Here is a 27,933-nt window from a genome sequence, read left to right as displayed (position 1 = left end):
GTTGGAGCTGAGGGGTGACCGTATAGAGGTTTACAAAATTATGAGGGGCATGGATAGGATAAATAGACAAAGTCTTTTCCCTGGGGTTGGGGAGTCCAGAACTAGAGGTTTAGAGTGAGAGGGGAAAGATATAAAAGAGACCTAAGGGCAACTTTTTCACACAGAGGGTGGTACATGTATGGAATGAGCTGCCAGAGGATGTGGTGGAAGCTGGTACAATGCAACATTTAAGAGGCATTTGGATGAGTATATGAATCGGAAGGGTTTGGAGGGATATGGGCCGGGTGCTGGCAGGTGGGACTAGATTGGGTTGGGATATCTGGTTGGCGTGGACAGGTTGGACCGAAGGATCTGTTTCCATGCTGTACATCTCTATGACTCTATGACCAGGTTGTAGTCCAACAGGTTTATTTGAAATCACAAGCTTTCAGAGCGCGACTCCTTCATCAGGTGAAGTCAGGTTCACCTGGTGTTGTGCGACTTCTGACGCATTTCAAGAAGACAGCTCCAAAATAAAAGCAATTAGGGTTGGGTAATAAACACTGGCCTAGTCACTGACGCTCACACCCAGTGAATGGTTTTTACTGAAAACTATGCAAGAGGCTAAAATGCAACAGAAAATCTCTGGAAAAAAAAACACGTCCCACTAAAGTAGGTTTAACTTAAACAGCCAAAATCCCTAAGTCACTCAAATGTTTTTGGAATAACATTAAACTGCACCTGAACCCCTAGCCCTCAGCAATACAACACAGTTTAAAAATGTGTTGCTGGAAAAGCGCAGCAGGTCAGGCAGCATCAAAAGAACAGGAGAATCGACGTTGCCTGAAACATCGATTCTCCTTCTCCTTTGATGCTGCCTGACCTGCTGTGCTTTTCCAGCAACACATTTTTAAGCTCTGATCTCTAGCATCTGCAGTCCTCACTTTCTCCGAATATAACACAGTTGGTGCATTCAGACTCTTAAACGCTTGGAAGTATTATCCTTCTTTCCAGACACAGCCTTACTAATCTAGTGTTATTCATTTCCACAGACACACTTGAAACAATGTCACAATTAAAATTCACACTAAATTGTCATTAATGTGCTATAAAAACAGGAGGATGGTTGTGTGCCAATGAATGATTAATACCGGAACAATTTCAGTCGTAACTCATCAGGCCATGTGATTTTGTTTCACCTTGTGCCCACTACCTGCATTAACACTGGTAAATGTCACAGATTGCAGATGCTCAGGTTAATCAATAATTATCAGGTCATTAGGTAGGAGCTATTGTATAGATAGCATTTGCATTTATATAGCCCCTTTCACAAGCTCCAAACTCAACACACTTCACAGCTAATTAGATGCATTTTACGATTAATCAATCTTGTAATCTATATTTAATTGAATGATGGAACTGAATGACATTTATTACATTCTAATTATTTTTAACTATATTTTGGGAGCACTTATACCTTGACATTTATTCTTTCATGGGACATTGGGAGTTGTTTGGAAAGTCAGCATTTGTTGCCCATCCCTAATTTGCCTTTCACAACTCATTGAGGTTGGTGATGAGTCAGGTACATCACTGTGGGTCTGGAGTCACACGCAAGTCAGAACAGCAGATTTCCCTGAATGGACATCAGTGATTCAGATGGATTTTTATGACATTTAGAGTCAACATTACTGATTCAAACTCTAAATTCAAAATTTCATTAGCTACTGGGGTTGATGCAGAAAAGAAGAACAAGGATTAGGAGTAAGCCATCTGGTCCCGCAAGCCCACTCTGCCATTCAATAAGATCATGGCTGATCTTTTTGTAGCCTCAGCTCCACTTATCTGCCTGCTCACCATAACAAACCTGTGCTCCTGAAGCATCAGCCAGAATGTCTAGTGACTTTACCACTAAACTACAATCTCACCTTCTACCACGCACATATTTAATTTGGGATGACTGACACTTGAGGAATCCATAAAGGCTTTCCAAATATCAATAAGTTTCCATATTAGAACTGGTATGTTATGCATGTGGCTATACTAATGTCATAGATTCCTTTTAATGGCCATCTCACAGAAGACCGGACTGGAGATTATCCAAAGGGTTTTTAATGGTTGTAAAAAGAAAAGTTTGAAAATCAATGTCCCATCAGAGAGAAAATATCAAAATAGTCCACTTTTTTATGAGATCATTGTTTCAGAATGATTACAGCATTTGCAAATTTTCAAAACACAAATTGCTTTTGTAATTGGTCTAAACAAACCACCAATGACAGGATGTGGTTGCCTTGCCTTTGGGGATGTGAGATTTTCCCATTAAAGAGCTCAAATTAATTGAGCTAATCTAATATGATTCATTTGCTCACTTTTATAACCATTAAATATTTCTCTTCATAGTGCAACTTTAACAAGTTCTGCTTCAATAACAGTTTGTAGCAGAGAAATCCATATTTTCACTAGTACATGAAGACGTTTTTTCATAAAGTTCTTTTTGATTTAATTCTGCAATTATCTCAAATTTGCATCTTAGTGATATAGTTTCATCAGCATTACTATGATGCCAAAATGTGTACACAATATTTGAATCATAGTCTGTTCTTTGACAGGATTAACATCACTTTCTTGTTTCATGAATAACATACTTGTGTTTTTGGATGCAAATTGATGAGTGTGACTATGCCTGACTGTGCAACCTTTATTGAATTAAGGTGGTCAGTTAGCTCAGTTGGCTGGGTGGCTGGTCTGCAATGCAGAGTGATGCTAACAGTGTGGATTAAATTCCTGTTCGGGTTACTGTGAAGGTCCTGCCTTCTCAACTTCTCCCCTTTCCTGAGACATGGTGACCCTCAGGTTAAACCACTACCAGTTGTCTCTTTAGTGAGAGAGCAGTGCTAATGTCCACTAGGACAATGGTTAATTTACCTTTTTATCTGATCATATTCAAAATATTCCAAGTCTTCACACAAATAGAATCTTACATAGGACTAATGTTATTTTAAATAACTAATGTTAGCTTAACCTCATGTTAAATGGAAGGTTCAATTCCAAATAAACTGAATGTTCAGTCATTTCCCTGAGTGGGAACTTGAGGGAAATGAATTTGCAAGGCGATAGGATAGAGTAGGCAAAAGTGGGGACTGCAGATGCTGCATTCCTGATGAAGGGCTTTTGCCCGAAACATCAATTTTCCTGCTCTTCGGATGCTGCCTGACCGGCTGTGCTTTTCCAGCACCACTCTAATGGTCTGACTGGATTGTTCTAGAGAGCAGGTCAAAACTGAACTCTTAATAACTTTGACGACTTTGTTTCCGAATAAGAAATCAGTAAACAGGCTTATGCGCATAGCCTAGAAATGCTGACCTTTAAGGAACGTTGAAAGTCTAGAGCAATTTATTCCTTCCGTGCTTTGTCAAAACAATGACGTGGATTGTTACATGTAGAAAAACCTGTGTTAACCAGGTATCTTCTGATGCTGTGGGGAAAGTGAGGACTGCAGATGCTGGAGTCAGAATTGAAAAGTGTGGCGCTGGAAAAGCACAGCAGGTCAGGCAGCATCTGAGGAACAGGAAAGACGATGTTTCGCAAATAAGTGCTTCATCAGGAATTCCTGCTCTTCGGATGCTGCCTGACCTGCAGTGCTTTTCCAGTGCCACCCTTTTCTGATGCTGTGAAACATTCAATCCAGTTGCAGACCAGTTGTGAATCTGTGTTAGTTCTGACTTTTCAGAATGAGAATCAGAGCAAATCTAAGTTGGTACAGGGTGTTGGGGGAAGAATGAAGTGCTCCCTCAATCCAGCAGGTACAGCCTACTGAAAACAGGCTTCAGGTTATACATTCCTTTGACAAACAAAAGATGAATAAATCCGAAGCAAATGTTAGTCATAGCTGAGAAAATTAAGAGATTATACAAAACTCATCAAACCATTCGGTTCAGGAAGCATCTAGAAATTTTATTTTATTTATATATAGTATACATTTTTACACAGGAGAAAAATAAACCTTTCATTGTTGGGTATCTAAACCAGCCAAGAAGTTGATATGAGATAAAACCATCTTTTAATAGATTTCAATAGAATAAGCAAACAATGGTTCCATCTGAACCAATTATTTGTGAATATTGATATGTTTGGCTATCGCACTTTAAGACTGTTCCTTAAATTCCGTTTGACCAATTTTTGATCACTCTCCTAATATCTCCTCCTTTGCCTCAGCAATCATTGCATTCCCTTGTGCTTTTAGTATCTTAAAGGTGCTGCACAAATGCAAGATGTTGCTGCAAAGTAACAGCACAGGGAACGTAATATTCCTCATTTTAGACTCATCAAGACAGAGGACAAAGGGAGCACAGACTGCTTAACTTTACAGATTTGCCCGTAAAACACTAGGTGATTCCCCAATTCTTTTATAAATAGCCACTGCTTCTCACCTGTACAGTGATGGATGATCCCATCACCCTGCTCGCCCTCCCTTCAAAAACATCCTGACTTTTTTTGGATCCCAGAGATTGTTTTACAGATAACTTTCCTTTCAGTAATGTTTCCGCAGTACATTAAGAGAGAACAGAAAATCCATCAACGGTGCAAAGTTCACTGCAAATTTGTTCAGTTCTAGTTTCAAATCAAACTAGGTAAAATAGTAAGTTACAATGGTAACATCTATCAGAACTGAATTGCCACAGAAATAAAGCTAGGGAGATGTCTGGCTATATTACAACACTTCCAGTTCAACTCTTTCTCACCTTGAGAATACTCACATTGGACAGATTAAAATATTTCAGAATCATCATTAGTTGCTAGAGAGTGGAGTGATTCAGGTCAATGCCAGAGACATAGGGTTAGATAAATAAATGAAGGAGAAAGGAATTGAAAAATATGTTAAAAAGAGTCAGATAAAATTGAAGGATGATCACATGTAGTATAAACACTTGCAGACTGAGCCAAATAGATTGTTCCTATACTGTGAATTCTGTAACTCAATGAACTGTAACCTCTGCATGTTATTAATGCAGCTTTAATTTAATTATCTCATGACACTATCTATAAAAGGGATTAAATTATACCATTTGTAGGTTACAGTCCATTTGGTCACCATAAAGTAGCAAAAATTTTCCATAAGAAACAACACTGGGCGGCACGGTGACACAGTGGTTAGCACTGCTGCCTCACAGCGCCAGAGACCCGGGTTCAATTCCCACCTCAGGCGACTGACTGTGTGGAGTTTGCACGTTCTCCCCGTGTCTGTGTGGGTTTCCTCCGGGTGCTCCGGTTTCCTCCCACAGTCCAAAGATGTGCAGGTCAGGTGAATTGGCCATCCTAAATTGCCCGTAGTGTAGGTAAGGGGTCGATGTAGGAGTATGGGTGGGTTGCGCTTCGGCGGGGGGGGGGGTGTGGACTTGTTGGGCCGAAGGGCCTGTTTCCACACTGTAAGTAATCTAATCTAATCTAAACACTAAATTTCAGGAAACATGATGTATATGGGGGCCATGACTCCAGATAAAATGGTTGGTGCGGATCAGTTGGGCTATGATTTTGTGACACTGTACAAGTGCAAGTGTGAGTCCAGAGCAATTAAACTTATTTTAAAATATTGGCATATTGCAATGAAATTTAGTTTCACAGGTATAATATTTTGTTTTCGAATATAGAAGTCACAACCAGCTATCACAACACACACATTAAGGCTTTTATTAAAGATTTTGTGATGATCTCAAAAATCGTTGATTTCTTGTTTGGGGAATGTGAATTGAAAAATTATGAAGTGAGATTAATAGATTTTCTTAGTTTAGGATATTGGATATGGAATCAAGGTGGGTAAATGAAGTCAAGACATATCTGTAATTGAATAGTAAACGAGACCCAAGGGCTAATTCGCCTACTCCTGTCTTAATGAAGTGTGGGGGGCACATGATGACTGGCTCCGATCACTGCACCTCTGATTTTTGGAGTGAACAGATACAAGTCCTTTCACATTGCTCACCAGGCATGGAGTCCAGATTAACTATAATGCCCACACAGTATCGGAATCCTGAAATGACTAGTCCAGTTTTCAGTCTGACAGGCGTTGTATTCCTATTCCTGCATTGCACATTTCTTGTGTGGACTGTGGAAGTGGATGACGAAGGGCCCGATCATTTCTGGCTGAATCTGTAAAAAAGCAGCCCTTTCAGACATGCTTTTTAACTACCTCCATTCAGGCCGATTTTGAAATTTGTTCCCAGAATATAATTTTCCTAGATCTACAAAGTTTGTCGATCATTCAGCCTGAAATACAGTACAATCTGAAAATTTCAGCATATCCTTAAACTTCTAACACAATACTTCAATAAATCTTAATTAGCATTATTGCCCCAAATATCCAAGTAAAAACTTCATTGTAATTCAGTCACAGATTTAGAAGCCTTTTCACCAACTTCATGAGCCTGTCACTACTAGTGTTGTGTACACAAACTGACTGTTTAACTCCCATTCAATCTCCTGTGATTACCAGTATTGCTGATGACAAGCTGGAATTAGTGCTGCTTCAGTTACTAGATTCTAGGACTGGTCTGATACTTCACTCCTCAAAGAGCACATTACCAAGATATTCATTACTGTTGAATGACTCATGTCACCTGAAAACCTGAATTGCTGAGAGCGAGAGAAGTAAATGTTTAAATTGACTGCAGTCAGAAAAAAAAATTATTGCTGTGATATTTTGCGCCAATTGTCAGCAACAAGTTCCAAGGGTGAGATACAACCAAGCTGCACAACAAACTACTTTCTACTTGCCACCCTCAATCAGCTAACTATAGAATTAGAATCCCTACAGTGTGGAAACAGGCCATTTGGCCCAACAAGTCCAAACCAACCCTCCGGAGAGTTACCCACCTAGACCAATTCCCCTAACCCTCTTATTCCACATTTTCCTCTGACTAATGCACCTAATCTACACGTCTCTGAACGCTATGGTCAATTTAGCAAGGCCAATCCACCTAACCTGCACATTTTTGGATTGAGAGAGGAAACTGGAGCACCCGGATGAAACCCACGCGGACACAGGAAAAACGTACAAACTTCACAGAGACAGTCGCCTGAATTGAACCCGGAACCCTGGCGCTGCGAGGCAGCAGTACTAACCACTGAGTCTTTGAGAAGCAGGGTGACATTTTTCAAATATTTAAATCACTATAAAATATGGAGCTCGGCAAAAACTTCCAGAGTGTAATGAGAATGTGGAATTCACCATGACAACGAGTAGCTGATGCAAATAGCACATGTGCATTTAAAGGGAAGGTGGATATGTTCACAATGGAAAAAAACAATAAAAGGATAGACCAATAAGATTAGATTGGGTAAGGTGGGGAAAGGCTTGTATAGAATATAAATACGGGCACGGACTAAAAGATTCATTTCTGAACGATATGTTAAATGCAATTTTGACCAATTTGCACTAGGGTCAGGCTAGTAACCAAAAGGAGTGGCCCATTCCTATTGGCCACTAATACCTGGTACCAGTGATCCTCAAACTAGGATCTGTCCCACAGAGACTTTCTAGAGAGCCTGCACGATAATACAAACAATCCACTGCTGCAATGGTCTAGGTCAGGCCAGTACTCTTTACTCCTATTTTAATTTTCTTGGCCTGTTTGACCAGCTCAACTGCAAACTCACACTCTGGAGAGTTCTGTATTGGGTCCTGGAATCAGTGGGACATGTAGGAAAGATTGTTCGGCAGCACAGAGGCTGGGGCATCTCTGAAAATGGATTGGGAAGGGAGAGTGGAGCAGCCACCTAAGCCGTGCACAGAGAGCTAAAACGCTAATCAAGCTGAGCTTTATTCATTGAATACAGCAGCTGCACCAGTAATTGGACTTGAGCTAAAGTCACAGTCCTGGGTACTGGTCACATCCTAGTGGCAGAAATGCCACATACCAGGCAGCATACCAGTGACAATCCATTATAGAAAGGCCATAAATAGCAAATAGGGGAGGAAAAATCCCAAACCAATTAACAATTGTGCTCAAAGGCAGTGGCCAGTGAGGGTAACACCTAAAATAGTGGCTTTGTTTCCAAAATTGTCACCGAACCTAATCCCACTGCTGTCAATTGTTGGGAAGTCTTCAACAGAAATGTTCCTGAACTTGTAAGGTGAGACTTCAAGCTGAACAGGGAAAAGTTTTCGCACCACCAATCTCAATAAGCGTTGCAAAATTTGGTTGCTCTTTTAAGAGGATACTGATGAATTTTGCATTAAGCGTTTATAGCATTATAATTTAAATGGGTGGTCCCTGATTATTAACCCATTAGAAAAAAGAGTACTTAAACTAAAATAGTTTGTAGACCACTGCCCCAAACAATCCATGGATAGTGCTGCCACAACTGGAAACCACAGTGACTGTCCCTCAGGTATGGGCTCTGTGGCAGCATATTTACTGATGTTGCTCTTTTTAGTTTCTTTATACCATGAGAATCCCCCAAAGTTCTGGTGAAGTCATTACCCCTTTTTTCCCACAAACACAGGCTACTTCTTACCTGACCTCTAAATTGACCATGTTATATATATTATGTGACAGACAAGAGGAATGTCAAAAAACACTGGTACATATTTCATGTGGCTGGCTGCGGCAGCCTGAAGTGGGGGAAGCTTTATACAAACAACAGATAGTTTGCTATAGTGAGAGGTTGGAGTGGCAGCAAGACATTCTGTCCAGCGAGTGAGGCTGCAGATTAAAACCAGCATCATTCAAAGACGTGGGTTAAAATCACTTCAGTGTCAACTACCAGTTAGATGGGTACATTGCTTGCTTCTTAAAAGGAGGAAGCGGGTGCAAGAATGAGAAGTACGTTTATAAATATCGACTGGATCTGAAGTTAATGCTAAGAATACAAGATTTTGGCCTCTTCAGATTGTGTTGCCACTGGTGAGCAAAGGAAGTCAGACTGACTGACACACCCACTGGCCCACACACAGTCAAACCGACTCTCACATGCAGATCAACCCCCACACGCACAGGCAGGAAACAGCATAAAACCCATTTGAGATGGTATTTGGGCTCTCCATGGTTGGGAGTTGTCAGACTTTCACTAAGTTCATTCATGCTGTTTTGTTATTTTTTAAACTCTAATATCTTCTCGCTTTTATTTCACTCCATTAAAAGGGCCAAAATATTCTAGAAAACATTAACGAGAACAAATGAAAGTGCTGGATAGAGATAGGAGGGTACCCTGATCATGTAGTGAATGAGATCCCGTATCACGCTTCCCTTATCTTTTTAATGATTAAGAAAAGCTTGCTGGAAGTACCCTGCTTCATTGTCTGCTGCAAAAGCATGTCCAAACGAGTGGGACAAAACAAACTTCCCATTCGAACCTGAGCCTCGGAATTTGTTTGCATTCAACTAAGATGAAACAAATGTTATGGCATTGAGTCTTCTATTCTATAGGCAGGACTAAGATGCAAAGTCTTTGGAAACTGCACACACCAGTCCAATTGAAATACCACACCTGATTTCATTAAAAGCAATGCTTCAGAGAAAAAAAAACACTCACTGAGAAACAGTTGGACCCTCTTGTGGGAAGGTTATTTTATCCCTTCAGCTATTTCATCCAAGTAAGTCCCACCACTATTAAATGGAAAATAATAACAGCCATGAAAGCCACGCTTTGTCCGCTTATGTTTTAACAGAGACCATTAAGTGGGCTATCCTAATACAAGCTGGAAAGAAAAACGGCAATCCTAACTTTATCCTTGGATATGGAAAGCAGGAGACAAACTGCAAGGTGCAAAGAACCATTAAATATTTCAGGTGATCCTATACAATTGCAGGGCTCTCTGCTCACAGTCCAAGGGATTTCCGCACTGTTTGTTGGGCTATTTTGTAGAACTGTCCCCTATCATCTCGCCACATTTTTGAGGCATCCACATTGGCTCCACTTTCATCATTCGGCTCTGTGGAAAGGAGAGAAAAAAAGCAACATTAAGACCAAACAAAATTATAGCAACCAAAGATCTAGGAGAATGCTTTAATAGGTGTACATAAGTGCAAGGAAATGTAGCTAAACTTAAATCACAGTATTGCAGCTGAGGGCAAACCTATGCCCGAATCAGGGCATCTCAATCTAGCATCATGACAAAGCCTTGGATGGTGAACAGGCAGACTTACCAATGTGAAACCAAGGATGAAGAATTTGTTAAGTGGAGTGATTGGAAACAGAAATTGCCATCTTTGATGCACAGACGATTAGGAGAGATTTAACATATAGAGTCTAGAGTCATAGGGATATACAGCATGGAAACAGACCCTTCGGTCCAACCCGTCCATGCTGACCAGATCTCCCAACCCAATCTAGTCCCACCTGCCAGCACCCGGCCCATATCCCTCCAAACCCTTCCTATTCTTATCCCCATCCAAATGCCTCTTAAAATGTTGCAATTGTACTCGTCTTCATCACTTCCTCTGGCAGCTCATTCCATACATGTACCACCATCAGTGTGAAAAAGTTGCCCCTTAGGTCTCTTTTATATTCAAAGTTTGGGAGAAGATTTGTATCTCAGGTGCTCGTTGTTGTGGTTCTGTTCACCGAGCTGGGAATTTGTCTTGTAGACGTTTCGTCCCCTGTCGTGGTGACATCCTCAGTGCTTGGGAGCCTCCTGTGAAGCGCTTCTGTGCTGTTTCCTCCGACATTTATAGTGGCCTGTCTCTGCCGCTTCCGGTTGTCAGTTCCAGCTGTCCGCTGCAGTGGCCGGTATATTGGGTCCAGGATCCACAGATTCTAACAACAAACACATCGACCTGGACCCAATATACCGGCCACTGCAGCGGACAGCTGGAACTGACAACCGGAAGCGGCAGAGACAAACCACTACAAATGCTGGAGGAAAGATCACAGAAGCGCTTCACAGGAGGCTCCCAAGCACTGAGGATGTCACATAGACAGGGAACGAAACGTTTGCAACACAAATTCCCAGCTCGGCGAACAGAATCTCTTTTATATCTTTCCCCTCTCACCCCAAACCTATGCCCTCTAGTTCTGGACTCACCGACCCCAGGGAAAAGACTTCGTCCTATCCATGCTCCTCATAATTTTGTAAACCTCTATAAAGTCACCGCTCAGCCTCCGACGCTCCAGGGAAAACAGCCCAAGCCTGTTCAGCCTCTCCCTAAAGCTCAATCCCTCCAACTCTGGCAACATGCTTGTAAATCTTTTCTGAACCTTTTCAAGTTTCACAACATCTTTCTGATAGGAAGGAGACCAGAATTGCACGCAATATTCCAACAGTAGCCTAACCAATGTCCTGTACAGCCTCAACATGATCTCCAACTCCTGTACTCAATACTCTGACCAATAAAGGAAAGCATACCAAACGCCTTCTTCACTATCATATCTATCTGCGACTCCACTTTCAAGGAGCAATGAACCTGCACTCCAAGGTCTCTTTGTTCAGCAACACTCCCTAGGACCTTACCATGGAGTGTATAAGTCCTGCTAAGATTTGCTTTCCCAAAATGCAGCACCTCACATTTATCTGAATTAAACTCCATCTGCCACTTATCAGCCCATTGGCCCATCTGGTCCAGATCCTGTTGTAATCAGAGGTAACCCTCTTTGCTGTCGACTACACCTCCAATTTTGGTGTCATCTGCAAAATTACTAACTGTACCTCTTATGCTCGCATTGAAATCATTTATGTAAATGACAAAAGGTAGAGGACCTAGCACTGATCCTTGTGGCACTCCACTGGTCACAGGCCTCCAGTCTGAAAAACTACCCTCCACCACCACTCTCTGTCTTCTACCTTTGAGCCAGTTCTGAATCCAAAAGGCTCATTCTCCCTATATTCCGTGAGATCTAACCTTGCTAATCAATCTCCTATTGAGGGTTTAATTACTGTTGATAGGCAGACTCTATTTCTAGTGGCTAAACAGAGTGCTCAGATTTAAAGCAATAGGCACAAGAACCAGGGGTGTTACGACAACTTTTCTTTACAAGTAAATGTGCCCTGGAATACATGGACTGAAAGCGTGATGGTAACAAATTCAATAGCAATTTTTAAGATGAAAATAGAAAAGCTTTCAGGACTGTAGACAAAGACTTAGAGGATTGGGATGAAGAGGATAGCACTTCCAAGGGGCTGACCCAGGTACGATGGTCCGAATGCCCTGCCTTTGTGCTGTCATATTGTATGGTTCTAGAGTATTTACTTTTAAATGACAAAGTCTAAATTTGGGGCAAAACATTTCTAAACTACAATAGTCCTGCTCAATCCAAACATTTCCTTACACATATTGTCTTCTGCCTTTGAACTAAATGCCCAAAACACTGAAGCAAGCAGAATATGGTTGCCTAACTGTTGTACCACTGATAAGCAACACTGCTGAACATATTCAAAACATGCTACAGAAGATATTTGGGAAGATTATAAATTGGCCAACAGGAATGCAAAATTGAAAAGCAATTATGCTAAGTTAACTCCATAAACCTAGTTAAAAATCGCAACACCAGGTTATAGTCCAACAGGTTTAATTGGAAAAGCACTAGCTTTCGGAGCATCACTCCTTCATCAGGTGGTAGTGGATGGCTCAATCCTAACACACAGAATTTATAACAAAAATTTACAGTGTGATGTAACTGAAATTATACATTGAAAAATACCTTGATTGTCTGTCGAGTCTTTCATCAGTTTGAATACCATGATAGTTTCACTTCTCTAATGTGTAAATCACAAAACGTTTTTTTTTAAAAGTTGCATTCTCAGGTTAGCTGTAACAATGGTGATAGCTAGACAATCCTCTAGCTTATCTCTCCACGCTTCAGGCTCATTGCCTTTATTCCTGAAGGGCTTTTGCCCGAAACGTTGATTTCGCTGCTCGTTGGATGCTGCCTGAACTGCTGTGCTCTTCCAGCACCACTAATCCAGAATATGTTGAAGGTGTTAGCCCCCTGTGTTCTCTGTCTATGCCATGATGTTTAGATTGATTCTAATCTAAAAAGTGAAATAACGGAGTTTTACATGAATTCATGCAGTTTTTGAGCAAAGTACAATGTAACTCTGCAAGTACAAATTCACCTCAGAAAGCAGATGTATATGCGTGCATGTGGGTCTTTGTCTGTCTAGATTGGGGGTTGTGAGTGTGAGAGAGAGTGTATGTGTGTGTGTAGTGAGTGTAGCGTGTCTTAAGTCTGTGAGGGGGTGCATGTGCAAGTGTGGGAGTGTGTGCGCGTGTGCCTGGGGTGGGGGGGTTGTGAGTGTCTGTGAGAGACAATGTATATGTGTGTGCATGAGTGTAGAGTGGTCTCCGAGAGGATGCCTGTGTGTGGGTGTCTGGCTGTAGGGTGTGTGTGGGTGTCTGTGTATACGTGTCCCCGTGTGTGTAGGAGTGTCTGTGTGTGTATAATGCAATGGTGGTCACCTGTAATGTGACATGAACCCAAGGTCCCGGTTGAGGCCCCCCCCTCTGGGTACCGGACTTAGCTATCAGCCTCTGCACGGCCACTTTACGTTGCTGCCTGTCCCGAAGTGCACCTTGGAGGATGGTCACCCGAAGGTCCGAGGTCGAATGTCCTGGACCACTGAAGTGTTCCCCAACTGGGAGGGAACCCTCCTGTCTGTTGATTGTTGTGTGTGCCCATTCATCCGTTGTCGTAGTCTTTGCTCGGTTTCCCCAATGTACCATGCTACAAACAATGATCCTTTTGAGGTTTGGCAAGCTGTCCGGCTCTCAGGACAACTCCATACAACCCTGTCACGGTAGGCGCTGTAAGACGTGTCAGAGTGTGGACATGGATACCACCATTACACGTGGGGACACCTCCCACCTTGTACATGGCAGGTACTCATGTGACTCAGCCAACGTTGTCTCTCTTATACGTTGCAGGCAAGGATGCCCGGAGGCATGGTACATTGGGGAAACCGAGCAAAGACTACGACAACGGATGAATGGGCGCCGCACAACAATCAACAGACAGGAGGGTTCCCTCCCAGTTGGGGAACACTTCAGTGGTCCAGGACATTCGACCTCGGACCTTCGGGTGAACATCCTCCAAGGTGCACTTCGGGACAGGCAGCAGCGAAACGTGGCCGTGCAGAGGCTGATAGGTAAGTTCGGTACCCAGAGGGGGGGCCTCAACCGGGACCTTGGGTTCATGTCACATTACAGGTGACCACCATTACACTACATAAACACACACACACACTTACACAGGCATCCTCTGAGACTTAGACCACTCTACACTCATGCACACACATATACACACTCTCTCACAGACACTCACAATCCCCCACCCCAGACACGCACACACACACCCTCACAGACTTAAGACACTCTACACTCACTACACACACACACACAACACAGACAGACAAAGACCCACATGCTTTGTGGGTTGAATTTGTACTTGCAGTTACACTGTACTTTGCTCAAAAAATGCATGAATTCTTTTAAACTCCGTTATCTCACTTTTTAGATTAGAATCAATCTAAACATCATGGCATAGATAGAGAACACATGGGGCTAACACCTTCAACATATCACCATTGTTAACAGCTAACCTGAGAATGTAACGTTTTAAAAAAGGTTTTGTGATTTACACGTGAAAGAAGTGAAACTATCACTGTATTCAAACAGATGAAAGACTCAATAGACAATCAAGGGATTTTTCAATGTATAATTTCAGTTACGTCACACTGTAAATTTTTGCTATCAATTCTATGTGTTAGGATTGAGCCCTCTGCTACGACCTGATGAAGGAGTGACACTCCGAAAGCTAGTGTGCTTCTAATTAAACCTGTTGGACTATAACTTGGTGTTGTGTGATTTTTAACTTTGTACACCCCAGTCCAACACCAGCATCTCCAAATCCATAAACCTAATAAATGATATGCTATGTGTAATGTGCCTATTTTGAGATTATGCATTTCAGCTCCTAATTCAAGGCTTACAGCCATCTCCTTCAGCTTGTCTTTACTCCTTTCTTCCTTGGAAACCTTTTTACCCTCACTAAGTTTACTCTCTCCACTCAATTAATTTTTCACTTTTATTTCTAGTACATACAACATATGTTAACTTCCCTCCCTGCAGCCAGTTCCTTTTCTCAGTTTTACTTCCATTCAGTTTCTCAGGTGTTTACTCTGAACTATTTGCTTTCCCCTTTCCCAACTCTAACTTTTTATCACTTTCCTTCTTATAAGACGACATTTTCTTGGAGCATCACTGAACACATAATGCTGCAGCCCAAGCCATTCAGAAACATATATTCATTATTTCCTGTATTAGTTCCGGAACACAACACACACTTTGTGCACCCAATAATTCCGGTTCATCAGTGCACTGTTTGCTTTAGATGTTGTAGTTGCAGATCCTTGAGCACCAGGTGGCAGTGTGTTCCAGGTCCATCCATATTTTCTCTTCCTCCAGTTGTCGTTGGATGGTTTGGGTTCTTTGTACCAGTCTTTTGTCGCTTTTGATTTTTGCCTTTGAATTTGAAAATGACCTTTTAAAATCTTACCTCTTCCTATCTCTTCCAGCAGGTGTTCACTATGGGCTCAGCTTCACTTTCCAACGTCCAACACTGCTCTAAAATTTCACAGGACCCACACTCCCAGCTGTTCAGCCACTTTATTACCTTTTCAAAACCTCAAGCCTTGTGACTTTCCCCTACAAGGTCCCAGGAGACTAATTTACAGTGTTTTGGAAGAGGTGGATCCCCAGGAGATGCACACATACATTAATAGGCTACCCTGATGTCATCTTAAATATTCATTCCTTTCATTACCATACACCATGCTGCAGTACGTGCAAACAATAGGATGCACTTCAGTAACTTTTTAAGAATTTATCAACTGTACCTCCTAAATTCACAAACTCTGTCACCTAGGCTATCAAATATGCCACCATCTGCAGGATCTTTTCCAAGTCACATCATCTAAGTTGGGTATATAATTGCAGTTCCTTCATCATTGTTGGGTCAAATTCCTAGGATTCTTTCCCTATTAGCACCATGGGTAACTATAATCACAAGGACAGCAGCCCTCGTCTACAAGCGGAAGGGGGAGAGGGAGGAAATTAGAAATTGGAGACCGATCTCACTGTTAAATGCAGACTACAAAATCCTGTCAAAGGTCATCGCCAACCGGGTCAGGTCTGCTCTGGGATCGGTGATCCACCCGGACCAAACCTGTGCTGTACCGGGCAGGAAGATCTCTGAGAGTCTCGCACTCCTCAGGGATACGATCGCCTACGTGCAGGACAGGGGGGTGGACACCTGCCTCATCAGCCTTGACCAGGAGAAAGCCTTTGACAGGATATCGCATACATATATGAGGGATGTCCTCTCCAAAATGGGCTTTGGGGAGGGAATCGGAAATTGGATCAGACTGCTCTACACCAACATTGTCAGTGCAGTCTCAATCAATGGGTGGGAATCAGATAGCTTCCCTGTAAGATCTGGAGTCAGGCAGGGATGCCCCCTCTCACCCGCCTTGTTTGTGTGTTGCATAGAGCCATTTGCCGAATCCATCCGGAAGGATGCGAGCCTGAGAGGGGTGACTATTCCTGGCAGCGGGGGCCTGCAGGTTAAGGCCTCCCTGTACATGGATGACGTCGCTGTTTTCTGCTCGGATCCGCTGTCCGTGCACAGACTCGTGTGCATCTGCGACCAGTTCGAACGGGCCTCGGGGGCCAAGGTAAACCGAGGCAAGAGCGAGGCCATGCTCTTCGGGAACTGGGCCGACCAATCCTCTATCCCCTTCACCGTCAGGACTGACCACCTGAAGGTGCTGGGTATTTGGTTCGGGGGGGCTGGGGCGTGCGCCAAGACCTGGGAGGAGCGGATCAGGAAGATGAGACAGAAACTAGGCAGATGGGGGCAACGGTCGCTCTCCATCGCGGGAAAAAACCTGGTCATCAGGTGTGAGGTACTCTCAGTATTGCTATATGTGGCACAGGTCTGGCCTATCCCCAGGACCTGTGCCGCCGCAGTCACCCGGGCCATCTTCCAATTCATTTGGAGATCAAAGATGGACCGGGTCCGAAGAGACTCTATGTACAAAGACCGGTGCAATGGGGGAAAAAACACGCCCAATGCCACCCTCACCCTGATGGCCACCTTTGTGTGTGGCTGCATCAAGCTGTGCGTGGATCCCCGGTACGCAAACACCAAGTGTCACTACGTACTGAGGTTCTACCTGTCCCCGGTGTTGCGAAGGATGGGCCTGGCCTCGCTGCCGCGGAACGCTCCGAGTAGTTGGACCGTTCCGTATCACCTGTCCTTCGTGGAGAAATTTATGAGGAAAAACACCTTTGACCACAAGTCCATCAGGAAGTGGTCAGCACGTAGCGTCCTTGAGACCCTTCGGGAAAAGGAGAGGGCGGATCCTGTCGAGCGGTTCCCTGAGCAGACTGTCAAAGCCATTTGGCAGAATGCCTCATCGCCAGAACTTTCCAACAAGCACCAAGACGTGGCTTGGCTGGTGGTGAGAAGGGCTCTGCCTGTGAGATCCTTTATGCACGCCCGGACTCTCTGCCGCACCGCACGCTGCCCTCGAAGTGGCTGCGGGGGGGACGAGACTGTCACACACCTCCTTCTGGAATGTGCCTATGCAGAGGAAGTCTGGAGAGGAATGCAGTGGTGCTTGTCGAGGTTCGTCCCGAGCAGCGCCGTGACGCGGGACTCCGTGCTCTACGGCCTGTTCCCCGGGACTCACACCGAGACGAACATTAACTGCGCCTGGAGGATCATCAACTCGGTGAAGGACGCTCTCTGGGCGGTCCGAAACCTGTTGATCTTCCAGCTGAAGGAGTTGACCCCGACCGAGTGTTGCAGACTGGCACATTCCAAGGTCCAAGACTACGTGTTGAGGGACGCGCTGAAGCTTGGGGCAGCTGCCGCCAAGGCGCGGTGGGGAAAGACCACTGTGTAAGATCGGCCTGCCGAAAGAAGAACAGGGGGCCCATACAGACGTTTTTTTGGGCTCTGCTGATGCCTCAGCCAAATATATGTGTATATATACAAGATTGAAAAAATGCACAGGATTGTAAAGGACAAGAATAAAGTCGAATCTGTGTTTGTAAATATGGACATATGTATGGCATGATCCAATGTACAGACCATCAAATCATTTATGAATAAAGTATATTTTTGAAATAAAAAAAAAATCACAAGGACAGCAGCAGTCCAAAAAAAAAGTGCCTCATTATCTCTATCAAGCGATGGCTAGCATTTCCCAAATATGAACTTTAAAAAGCATTATGTGAGCCTTTTGCAGTGCAATGTTATGTCAATTCAAACTATTTAAAATAATCATTTCAATTTATTTAAATGTTGTGGTTAATGTTTTAATTGTAGTCACTGTTGGTATCTAAGAAAATGATAACTTGTATGTCTGAATATCTTATGAACAATAAATAAATGAATTGTTTAGATAATTGGTGACTGTAGAAAAACACAATTTACATTGGTAGGAAGGGTGATAATCAGAGGATAAATTTAAAACAAGTAGCAAAGAAAGAATTTTTTATTTTTATGTATGGAGCTATTGAAATCTGGAATACAATAGGTTAAAGAGTGGTGGAGGCAGACTTAAAAATATAATTGACAGTGCACCTCGCTAGCTTTACGGTTGAGCCGAGTGGCTGGGGCTAAAGATCAGTCAGACCAAAATGCAGGAAAAGACTGGTACACAAGGCCCTTAACTAGGCCAGCGATCCATCATGCCAATGCAATATGTAGACAAATAAAATAATGGTAATTTACTTCATTCATTGAGTAAGAATTAAAAAAAAATATGGCAGCTTTCAGATGGCCAGATTTAAGACAACTAAGTTTGAAAAGAAAATTGATCTTGTCTTAAAAATTACAGGGCTGCACAGATGAGAGAGAGTGCAAAGCAATGGGATTAACAGAATCATTTTTCCAGAGAGTGAGCACAAGTATGATTGGCTGAATGTCATCAGATTGTGCTAAATGATTAATAAATAATTATAACATTTCATTGCAGTATTTTAACTTTCTTACACCAGGCTTATGGTGTGGGCAGAGGACACCACTACAAACAGGATTATTCTCTTGAAACACAAGATAATGCTGAACCCACATTACATCTAGGACTCAACTATAAACACAATCTCACTCCAGCCTCCTCTAATTCTGGTCAGTAGCAGAATCCACACTGATCTTTACCTGCCAACATGCTCACGACCGAAAGGAGAATCTTCTCAACACTTTGAACAGGACTCCATCGTTCTGCACTGCTCTCGTAGCCCATAGGGTCATCGCCGGGTGCGTGAAGAATCGAGATGCAAACCCTCCCGTCTGGGTAAACTGCAACAACAGGACAATGGTCAAACAGGAAAGGCAGCAGATTGCACTGGATAGACAATTTGCAAAGCACATTGCACAAAGCAACTCATTGCATAGACACTCTCACCAGCATTCTACTAAAATTAGCACTTACCATTTGGGTGAAACATCTCTCCAGTGAAACGCATTTTTGGTGGACTCAGTGGATAATCATGCGGAAAACTCAGGATAGCTGGAAAGACTCCGCCTTCAAAACAGGTGTCTTCCGGGCCCCTAGGAACAAAACAGAGAGGCCAATTTATGGCTCAATAATTACGCACACGTTTCATATCCAGGCCTCCTCTCCCTTCCTATCACTGTTTAAAGTTACTGGGACCTCAGCTTCAAGTACTTTATTTTCAATGTAGCAAAACCCAACTGGAGTTGCTTCTTGGTTCCATTGAAGGCAAAAATCAGAAAGCAAGAGTAGGCCATCAAGCCTATTCTAAGTCTGCCACATCATTACCTGTGTGTGCGAAGGGCACCATAACCCTTGGAAGGGCATCATAACGAGGCTCCAGCCGGGATATTATTGTCAATCAAGCAGTGCAGATATTTCTTTCACACCCAACCAAACATTCAGCTCGATGTGTGAGCTGGTTCCCTTTTAGAGAATGAACTGACTCAAGGCCAGCTATATCATAGAACGATGGACTTGCAGGACAGGTTGCGTTACTGAGAATATGTCAGAATGTTACGATTAATCACCAACACGTAAACTAGGAAGCCATAGGAATAGATAATTGAGAGCACAAATGCATTAAGTCTTTCATCAACAGGACTAACTGCAATTTTCAGTCATGGTTTAAGTAGGTCACTGCTATTTATTCACCTATTCAAAACGTCAATGAAAAACTACACCCATAATTATGTCCTTAAAAAAGGAGTAATGTCGTCAGCATAGAAAGCAGAGAAGCTGTAATGACGTGCTGCCAAAACTAATAACATCCACCTGCATGAAAACACTTCTAACACAGCGAGACACTCCACGGCCAAACAGATTCTTGTATTTCATCTTGCCATCAGACAAGATTTGCCACACTGTAACCATTCTCCTCAAATGAGATGAACAGGCAGACTCACCTAGAGACTTCACTATGTCCTGAACATACCCAACACATCTAAATCAAATTTGGTATTTCAGGAGATTTCAGGAAGATGTACCTATCATTGCTGTAGCGGCTACAATCAGCCACATGCACCACCTCTTCTCCGCTGTTACCAAACGTTTGAACAGAGCTCTCATATTAAAAGTTGATCTTTTTCTGCATCTTTTAAAAATCCATGTATACCACATCACCACACCACATCCACTGCTCTACCTTCATCAATGGGTTTTGTCACATCTTCAAAGAATTCAATAAGGCTTGTGAGGCATGACCTGGTCCGCATGGCTTTGTGAGGACCATCTCTAATCAAACTATGGTTTTCCAAGTAATCATAAATTCTGTCTCTCAGAATCCTCTCCAATATTTTGCCCACCAATGACATAAGACTGACTGGTCTGCAATTCCCAGGATTATCCTGATTCCCTTTCTTGAACAAGGGAATAATATTTGTTATTCTCCAGTTATCTGGCAATACTCCAGTGGACAGTGACTATTTTCAACATAGAAGTCATCGTCGAAGATGCAGCAATCTCTTCCCTTGCTTCCTGTATTAACCTTGGGTATATCTTGCCTGGCCCAGGGGACTTCTCTATCCTTATGTTTTTCAAAGTTTTCAGCACATCTTCCTTCTTAACATCTATCTGTTCGAGCATATCAGCCTGTTTCATGCTGTCCTTACACAAACATCAAGGTCCCTCCCAGTAGTGAATACTGAAGCAAAGTATTCATTAAAGACCCCCCTTACCTCCTCCGACTCCGGGCACAAGTCCCTTCACTGTCCCTGATTGGCCCTACCCTGACTCTGGCCACCCTTTTGTTCTTCACACAAGTGTAGAATGCCTTAGGACTTTCTATAATCTTACCTGCTAAAGCTTTCTCATGCCCTCTTCTAGCTCCCTTAAGTCCATTCTTCAGTTCCTTCCAGTCTACCTTGTAACCCTGTAGAGCCCTGTCTGATCCTTGCCTCCACAACCTTAAGTAAGCTTCCGACTTCCTCCTGACTAGATGTTCCACATCACTTGTCACCCAAGGTTCCTTCACCCTACCATCCCTTACTTGCTTCAGTGGGACAAGCCTGTCCAGCACTATCAGCAAGTGCTCCCTAAACAACCTCCACATTTCTGTTGGGCATTTCCCTGAGAACATCTCAGGTGCCCCAGTTCCTGCCTAATAGCTTTGTAATTCCCCCTCCCCCATTTAAATACTTTCCCACACTGTCTCCTCCTATCTCTCTCCATTACTATAGTGAAGGGCAGGATAGAATGCAATTAAACCACAATTACACCAGGGGTGAGAAGGTTAAATTATGAAGACAAATTGGATCGGATAAGCTTGAATTGCCTTGAGTTTAGTGTCGAGAGTGTGGTGCTGGAAAGACACAGCAGGTCAGGCAGCATCAGAGGAGCAGGAGAATCAATCATCCGGAATGAAGGGGCTTGTGCCGAAACATAGATTCTCTTGCTCCTCGGATGCTGCCTGGCCTGTTGTGTCTTTCCAGCACCACACTCTCAACTCTGATCTCCTGGATCTGCAATCCTCACTTTCTCCTTGCCTTGAGTTTAGAAATGTTTAAGGTACGGACAGGTTATACAACAAAGGATTTGGAGAAAAGGCAGTTGAGATACAGGTCAGTCATGACAAGTGAATTACAGAACACGTTTTGCGGCTGAATGGCCTCCCGTTGTTCCAAGATGCAAACATCACCAAGACCACATACATCACCACTTAAAAAAAATAATTAACTAGTAATGTATAGATTCTTCTGCTTCTCAAAATATTTCAACTTACATTTCTTCTCTGTAGCTGTAACACTATGGGGTAGTATTCTAAATAGCACTGCAATGTTGGCAATTAATGAAAAACTGAGAGTGTTCTGCTTTTTCAGGAGTTTGGAGCATTGAAACAAGCTTTTGCCTACCTCTCAGGTGGGTGCTAAAGATACTGCTATGGAACGGAGAGTAATGGATCCATTTTTGCTTATGGTACAAATTTACATGGGACACTTGCCTATGAGGCTGACACAAAGAGGTTGAAAAGTGATAGAGGTGGGTTAACAGGCATGAGGTGTGCATTGTGAAAAGAAAAAATAGAAGTGAAGAATTTTTATTTTAAATGGACACAAGGTTTTAAATGCAGGAGTTCAGAGGGATTTGGATGCTTGCGTTAAATAAACTCAAAGTTAATATGCAAGTACAAGAAGCAATTACAAAGGCGGTCTGTATGTTGGCCTTTAATGTTAAGGGCGGAGACAAAAAACTGCAGATGCTGGAATCCAAGGTAAACAGGCAGGAGGCTGGGTGAACACGGCAGGCCAGGCAGCATCAGGAGGTGGAGAAGTTGATGTTTTGGGCGTAACTCTTCTTCAGGACTGGGGATGGGTGTGAGGGGGAGCTGCAGATAAAGGGGGTGGTGGGGGCAGGGTGGTGAAGTAAGGATAGGTGAAGACAGGTAGAGAGTATGATCTAGTTGGTCAATGGGAGGAATGAATATGATGGGTTGCTGGGAAGGGTGGAAGGGAGGGGTACGGGCTGGGAAGGGAATCAGAGGTTGAAAAGGAAGGTTATTTGAAATTGGATAACACAATTGGTGAGGTCTCCAGGCTGTAGGCTGCCCAGGCGTAAATGGGGTGTTGTTCCTCCAATTTGCAGTTGGGTTCATTGTGGCAATGAAGGAGGCCTCTCTTTCAACTTTGTTTACTGTATCAGGTGCTCCATACGTGGTCTTCTCCACATCAGGGAGACCAAAAGTAAACTTAGGGAACAGTGCAGGCTGACCCAGACTTCCCAGTCACCACCCATTTCAGTTCCCCTTCCCATTCCCTTTCCAAATGACCATCCTTGGTCTCCTTCATTGCCAAAACGAACCACATCGCAAATTGGAGGAAAACATCTCATCTTCCGCCTGGGCAGTCAGTCTACAGCCCGGAGGACTCAACATTGAATTCTCCAATTTCAAACAAACTCCATTCCCATCTCCTGGCTCCCTTCCTCGCCCCTTCCCCTCCCTTCCACCCACGGACCAACCTGGTCATAGGGGCTCAGTAGTACAAGAGTACTGCTGCTGCATTTGAACAGTTAGTTTGTTAGACAATACAATAGATCTTATATAGTAGCTTGAGTAAGGGGGGGGGGGAAGGAAAAAAAAACTTTCAGCCAATGGATTCGTGGTATTAAAGTATTGTCCCACGAGGCCATTCCTGCATCTATTTTTCACACTGCATTAAAGGCCACATTATACCATTCACAGAAGATTAGGAGTGTCTTCCTTGTGCATTGGAAACATTTAAATCTCAACCAATGACACCGAAAATGATTTCCTAAGGTATTTCTGGAACCTTTTGGTATGAAAATTGGCTGCAGTGACTGAATAAGGGTAATTATCAACTTGCACTTGCACAGTATCTTTCCTGACCCTTGAGATGTCCCAAGTGTTCTGTGATCAATTAAACATTTGACATGCAGTCATTGATTTAACATAGGAAGTGAGGCAGCTAATTTCCATAGGAAAGCTCCCACAATCAAAAGCGTGGTTTAAAAACGATAATCTACTTCTCGGTATAGATTGAGGGACAGTAAACCCCCGGATCTTCTTTGAAAGAGTGACATCAGATTTTTCTCACATACCCCAGAGGTTCGACAAGGCTTTATCTAGTACATTCCCAACAGTGCCTTCCAAAGCTCTTCAAGGTGAAAGGACTACCAACCAAGACACGGTACACACAATATAACAATTACAGGAATTGACTGGCTATGACTTTTTCTGACATCATTATGAGGTCATGAAATCACCATTTTTTTCCAACCTATGTTAAGGACATTTTCAATGCGTGAAGTCTGAGAAATTTATGGTTTTAAATTAGCATTTACTTGATCCTTGGCCAACAATGGATGACTGCAGAGCAATGGTAGTAATCCCACTGTTTCCCAGGAGAACGGCAGTTATTTCAGTATCCATAAGCAAAAGAACCATTAACAAATACCTTAACAAAACAAACTTTGGATCCTTGACTCCACAATGACCGCATATGGCCCTTTTAGTTGAAAAGCAAACATCTGACAGTCAATTAAGTAAAGTGCGGCAAAAGTGAGGAATGCAGATGCTGGAAATCAGAGTCTAGATTAGAGTGATGCTGGAAAAGCACAGCAGGTCAGGCAGATCGGAGGAGCAGGAAAATCGACGTTTCAGGCAAAAGCCCTTCATCAGGAATGGCTTTTGCCCAAAACGTCGATTTTCTTGCTCCTCGGATGCTGCCTGACCTGCTGTGCTTTTCCAGCACCACTCTAATTAAGTGAAGTGTGGCAAATGCATCACAGTTTGCGCATATGAGTATATATGGTGTACATACATATATACACTACATTTTGAAATTTTACATTTGCCCTCGGCCACAGCAGCTTCCTGAGGGAAGACAGTTCTCAATTTTTTTTTGTTGGAAGAAGTGCTTCCTGACGTCAGTCCTAACTGAATAGCTAAGGTTGTGCCTTCTTGTTCCACACAAGCCACCCACCATAACCCAGCTCTCTATCTACCTGATCGAATTTTTAATTTTAAACACAGTTAGATTACACCTACAGCTTCTGTAGACTGGTCTGCAAAACATGTTCTTGTAACGTATCCTTTCTACATCCCTGTACTATTCTGGTCAATTGCACTACATTCTCTCCCCAAGCCAAAATCTCTCTCAAGGAGAAAGGTGCCTAAAACTGAACGCGAGACTCCAACCCCCCTGCAGGACAGCCTCTCCCTCACAATCACATATGTATATTTACTTCAAACATCTCAAGTTACTGCCAATGTGGAACAAAGTTTCCATTAAAAGACAGCTTTGGCTTTGAGAATCCCGGCCAGAGCCTTTGAAACCCCTTCTTGCGAAGGAACCTAAATGTACTCCCTCATTAACTGCATTTCTGTTCCACCCAGTCACTTCAGATAAGACTTCAATCTCCGCCCACTTCAGTTTTCAGGATCAGAAAGGGCTTAAAAAGCCTTGAAATTAGAGCTTTTAAAGTTAAAAGCACTCTCTCGCTTTCAAATAATTGTTTTTGATGATTATTTTTTATGCAAGACAAGTCAACAAATAATACATTTTAGAACAAAAACAGCCATTACATATTCATTATGAGAGATTATGACCTGGCCAGTGAAGGTGTGCCACATAATTGAGGCTCCATTGACAGCAACAGCTCTGGAAATGTCCAGAATCAGCAACTGAATTACAATGTTTGCAAAGCAAGGACAAGAAAACAGCATCAGGCCTAATCATTACCTGGATGCTACAAATATATCTGCTCAACTCCTTTCCAAAATCTAAATTGGTTATCGGAGCTAAAGGATTGTGATACAGATACAAAAATCACCGAAAGTGTAGGTTAATAAAGTCACAAAAAACAAGCACTGGAATTTATTTCAATGCACATAAAATTGAAAAGTGGCAAAGTTACATTCAGCTTCTGTAGGATATTAGTCAAATCACACTGGGAGGATGTGTAAGCAGGTTTGGTTGGATTATTACAGAAAGCAAACTGCAAACAGTGCAAAATAATTATAAGATGATAAAATCAAAAGATTACACTCATGAGGAATGTCTGATCAAATTGGAGTTTTTTTCTTGCATAAAAAGAATGCTGGCGATTCATTTGACAGAGATCTTTGATACTACCTACAGATTTAGTGAAGTGAAAATATTTCCACATGGAAAATCCAAACTAGAGGCAACAAATAATTTAAAACCTGATAAATCCAATAAGGAATTCAGAGAGGAGCTTTTCTATCCAGAAGGTGGCTACAATGGAAAACTTGTTACCAATAACGTGACAAAGGCAGGTGGCATAAATGCAGTTAATAAGTTGGATAAACATAAAAGGGGGAGAAGCAGATTATTCAGATAAGGTTAGAGAAAGAATAGTGTGAGGGGGCTTGTGAGGAGCAGAACAATGGCATGGAGTAATTGGGCCACATAGACTGTTTTGTGCTGCTATATTCATTATGCAAAATATCTTCTATCAGAAGCTAAATAATGGAGGAAGTTTATGATATCAACATGTTTGGCTTCAGCTGAAACAGTATGAACAAATCTGGGCATCACAATTCTTAACAAGCCCTTATTTAACTACAAATAGGACAACTTTACTCTCATAGAATCATTGTCATAGAGATGTACAGCATGGAAACAGACCCTTCAGTCCAACCCGTCCATGCTGACCAGATATCCCAACCCAATCTAGTCCCACCTGCCAGCACCTGGTCCATATCCCTCCAAATCCTTCCTATTCATATACCCATCCAAATGCCTTTTAAATGTTGTAATTGTACCAGCTTCCACCACTTCCTCTGGCAGCTCATTCCATACACGTACCACCCTCTGCGTGAAAACGTTGCCCCTTAGGTCTCTTTTATATCTTTCCCCTCTCACCCTAAACCTATGCCCTCTAGTTCTGGACTCGCTGACCAAGGGAAAAGACTTTGTCTATTTATCCTATCCATGCCCCTCATAATTTTGTAAACCTCTAGAAGGTCACCCCCTCAACCTCCGATGCTCCAGGGAAAACAACCCCAGCCTTTTCAGCCTCTCCCCATAGCTCAAATTCTCCAACCCTGGCAACATCCTTGTAAATCTTTTGTAATAAAGACTAACAGATTATTTGCCATCTTAAATGTTTGCTGAAACTGCACAGTGACTTTTTCTGCTTCAGACACAAGGACATCAGATCCTTATAGATATACACATTTCTCGTATTTCACCAGTTAAGAAATATTCATCTTTTTATTCATACCAAAGAGATACCTCCACAATTAAGTATTACTTTCCATCTTGCCCTCTTACTTGGTCCAACGGTGGCTATCAAGAATTAGAGTAGGAGGGTTCTAATATTGCCAAAACATGTAGAGAATCTGAGGATTGGGAAGTAGAAGTCATTGGGATGGCAGCCAAGATGCTTCTGAAAACCACGATATGGATTATTTCCAAAGAGTGCAGACACTGTCCCAATTGAAACAATGTTAGCTAAAGTCATGGAATGAAGAAACAGCCCTTGTTGAGGTTGTAGAACAGATAATTATTCTTCAAATCCATCTTAGTCCTTTTCTTTTATGTTTATATAAACACAGTTGGGAGAGATCAGCAAACCATAAGCTCAGCCAAATACATGGGGATTTCCAAACGTTTAATTCATCTTGATCACACTACTCCAGATCAACAAATGGAAATATTCCCCTCCCTTTCCCACAAGAAAGGGATGAGAAGCTCATGAAAATTGTTTTAAATGCAGCTGAAATAAAATAAGCAGACATGCAGATGTTATTATAACTCAGCCACGAAGGGCCAGCCTTGGGATTCACTGGGGAAAAAGGTCAAGAGATGCGCAATAAGAAAAGAAAAAAAAATCAAGATTTCTGGCCTACTTAGACACTGTTAGTAGACAACTTTGCTTCCCAATTGCCCATTCCACCTGCAATAAAACTGCCAGACCTTTCTGAAGGGACACATGTCAATCAATAGCATTTTATGATGAAAGGCCATCAACAT

At 42.6% G+C, this 27,933-nt stretch overlaps 1 protein-coding gene across 1 annotated transcript in view; it reads right to left on the bottom strand.

Moving 5' to 3' along the window:
- Positions 1-3,912: 3,912 nt before the first annotated feature.
- Positions 3,913-27,933, bottom strand: part of ube2g2 (ubiquitin-conjugating enzyme E2G 2 (UBC7 homolog, yeast)) — a 47,718-nt gene continuing 23,697 nt past the window's right edge. The window contains exons 4-6 of the mRNA XM_072578514.1: positions 19,415-19,533; positions 19,141-19,281; positions 3,913-9,910 (exon numbers count right to left, since the gene is read on the bottom strand). Coding sequence (XP_072434615.1) covers positions 9,798-9,910; positions 19,141-19,281; positions 19,415-19,533 — 373 coding nt within the window. The 3' untranslated portion in view covers positions 3,913-9,797. The remainder of the gene's footprint in view (positions 9,911-19,140; positions 19,282-19,414; positions 19,534-27,933) is intronic.

The sequence above is a fragment of the Chiloscyllium punctatum genome, chromosome 10 (genome assembly GCF_047496795.1).
Source record: "Chiloscyllium punctatum isolate Juve2018m chromosome 10, sChiPun1.3, whole genome shotgun sequence".
Taxonomy (NCBI): domain Eukaryota; kingdom Metazoa; phylum Chordata; class Chondrichthyes; order Orectolobiformes; family Hemiscylliidae; genus Chiloscyllium; species Chiloscyllium punctatum.
Note: the sequence above shows the minus strand (reverse complement) of the source record. Positions and strands in the feature narration are given on the sequence as shown.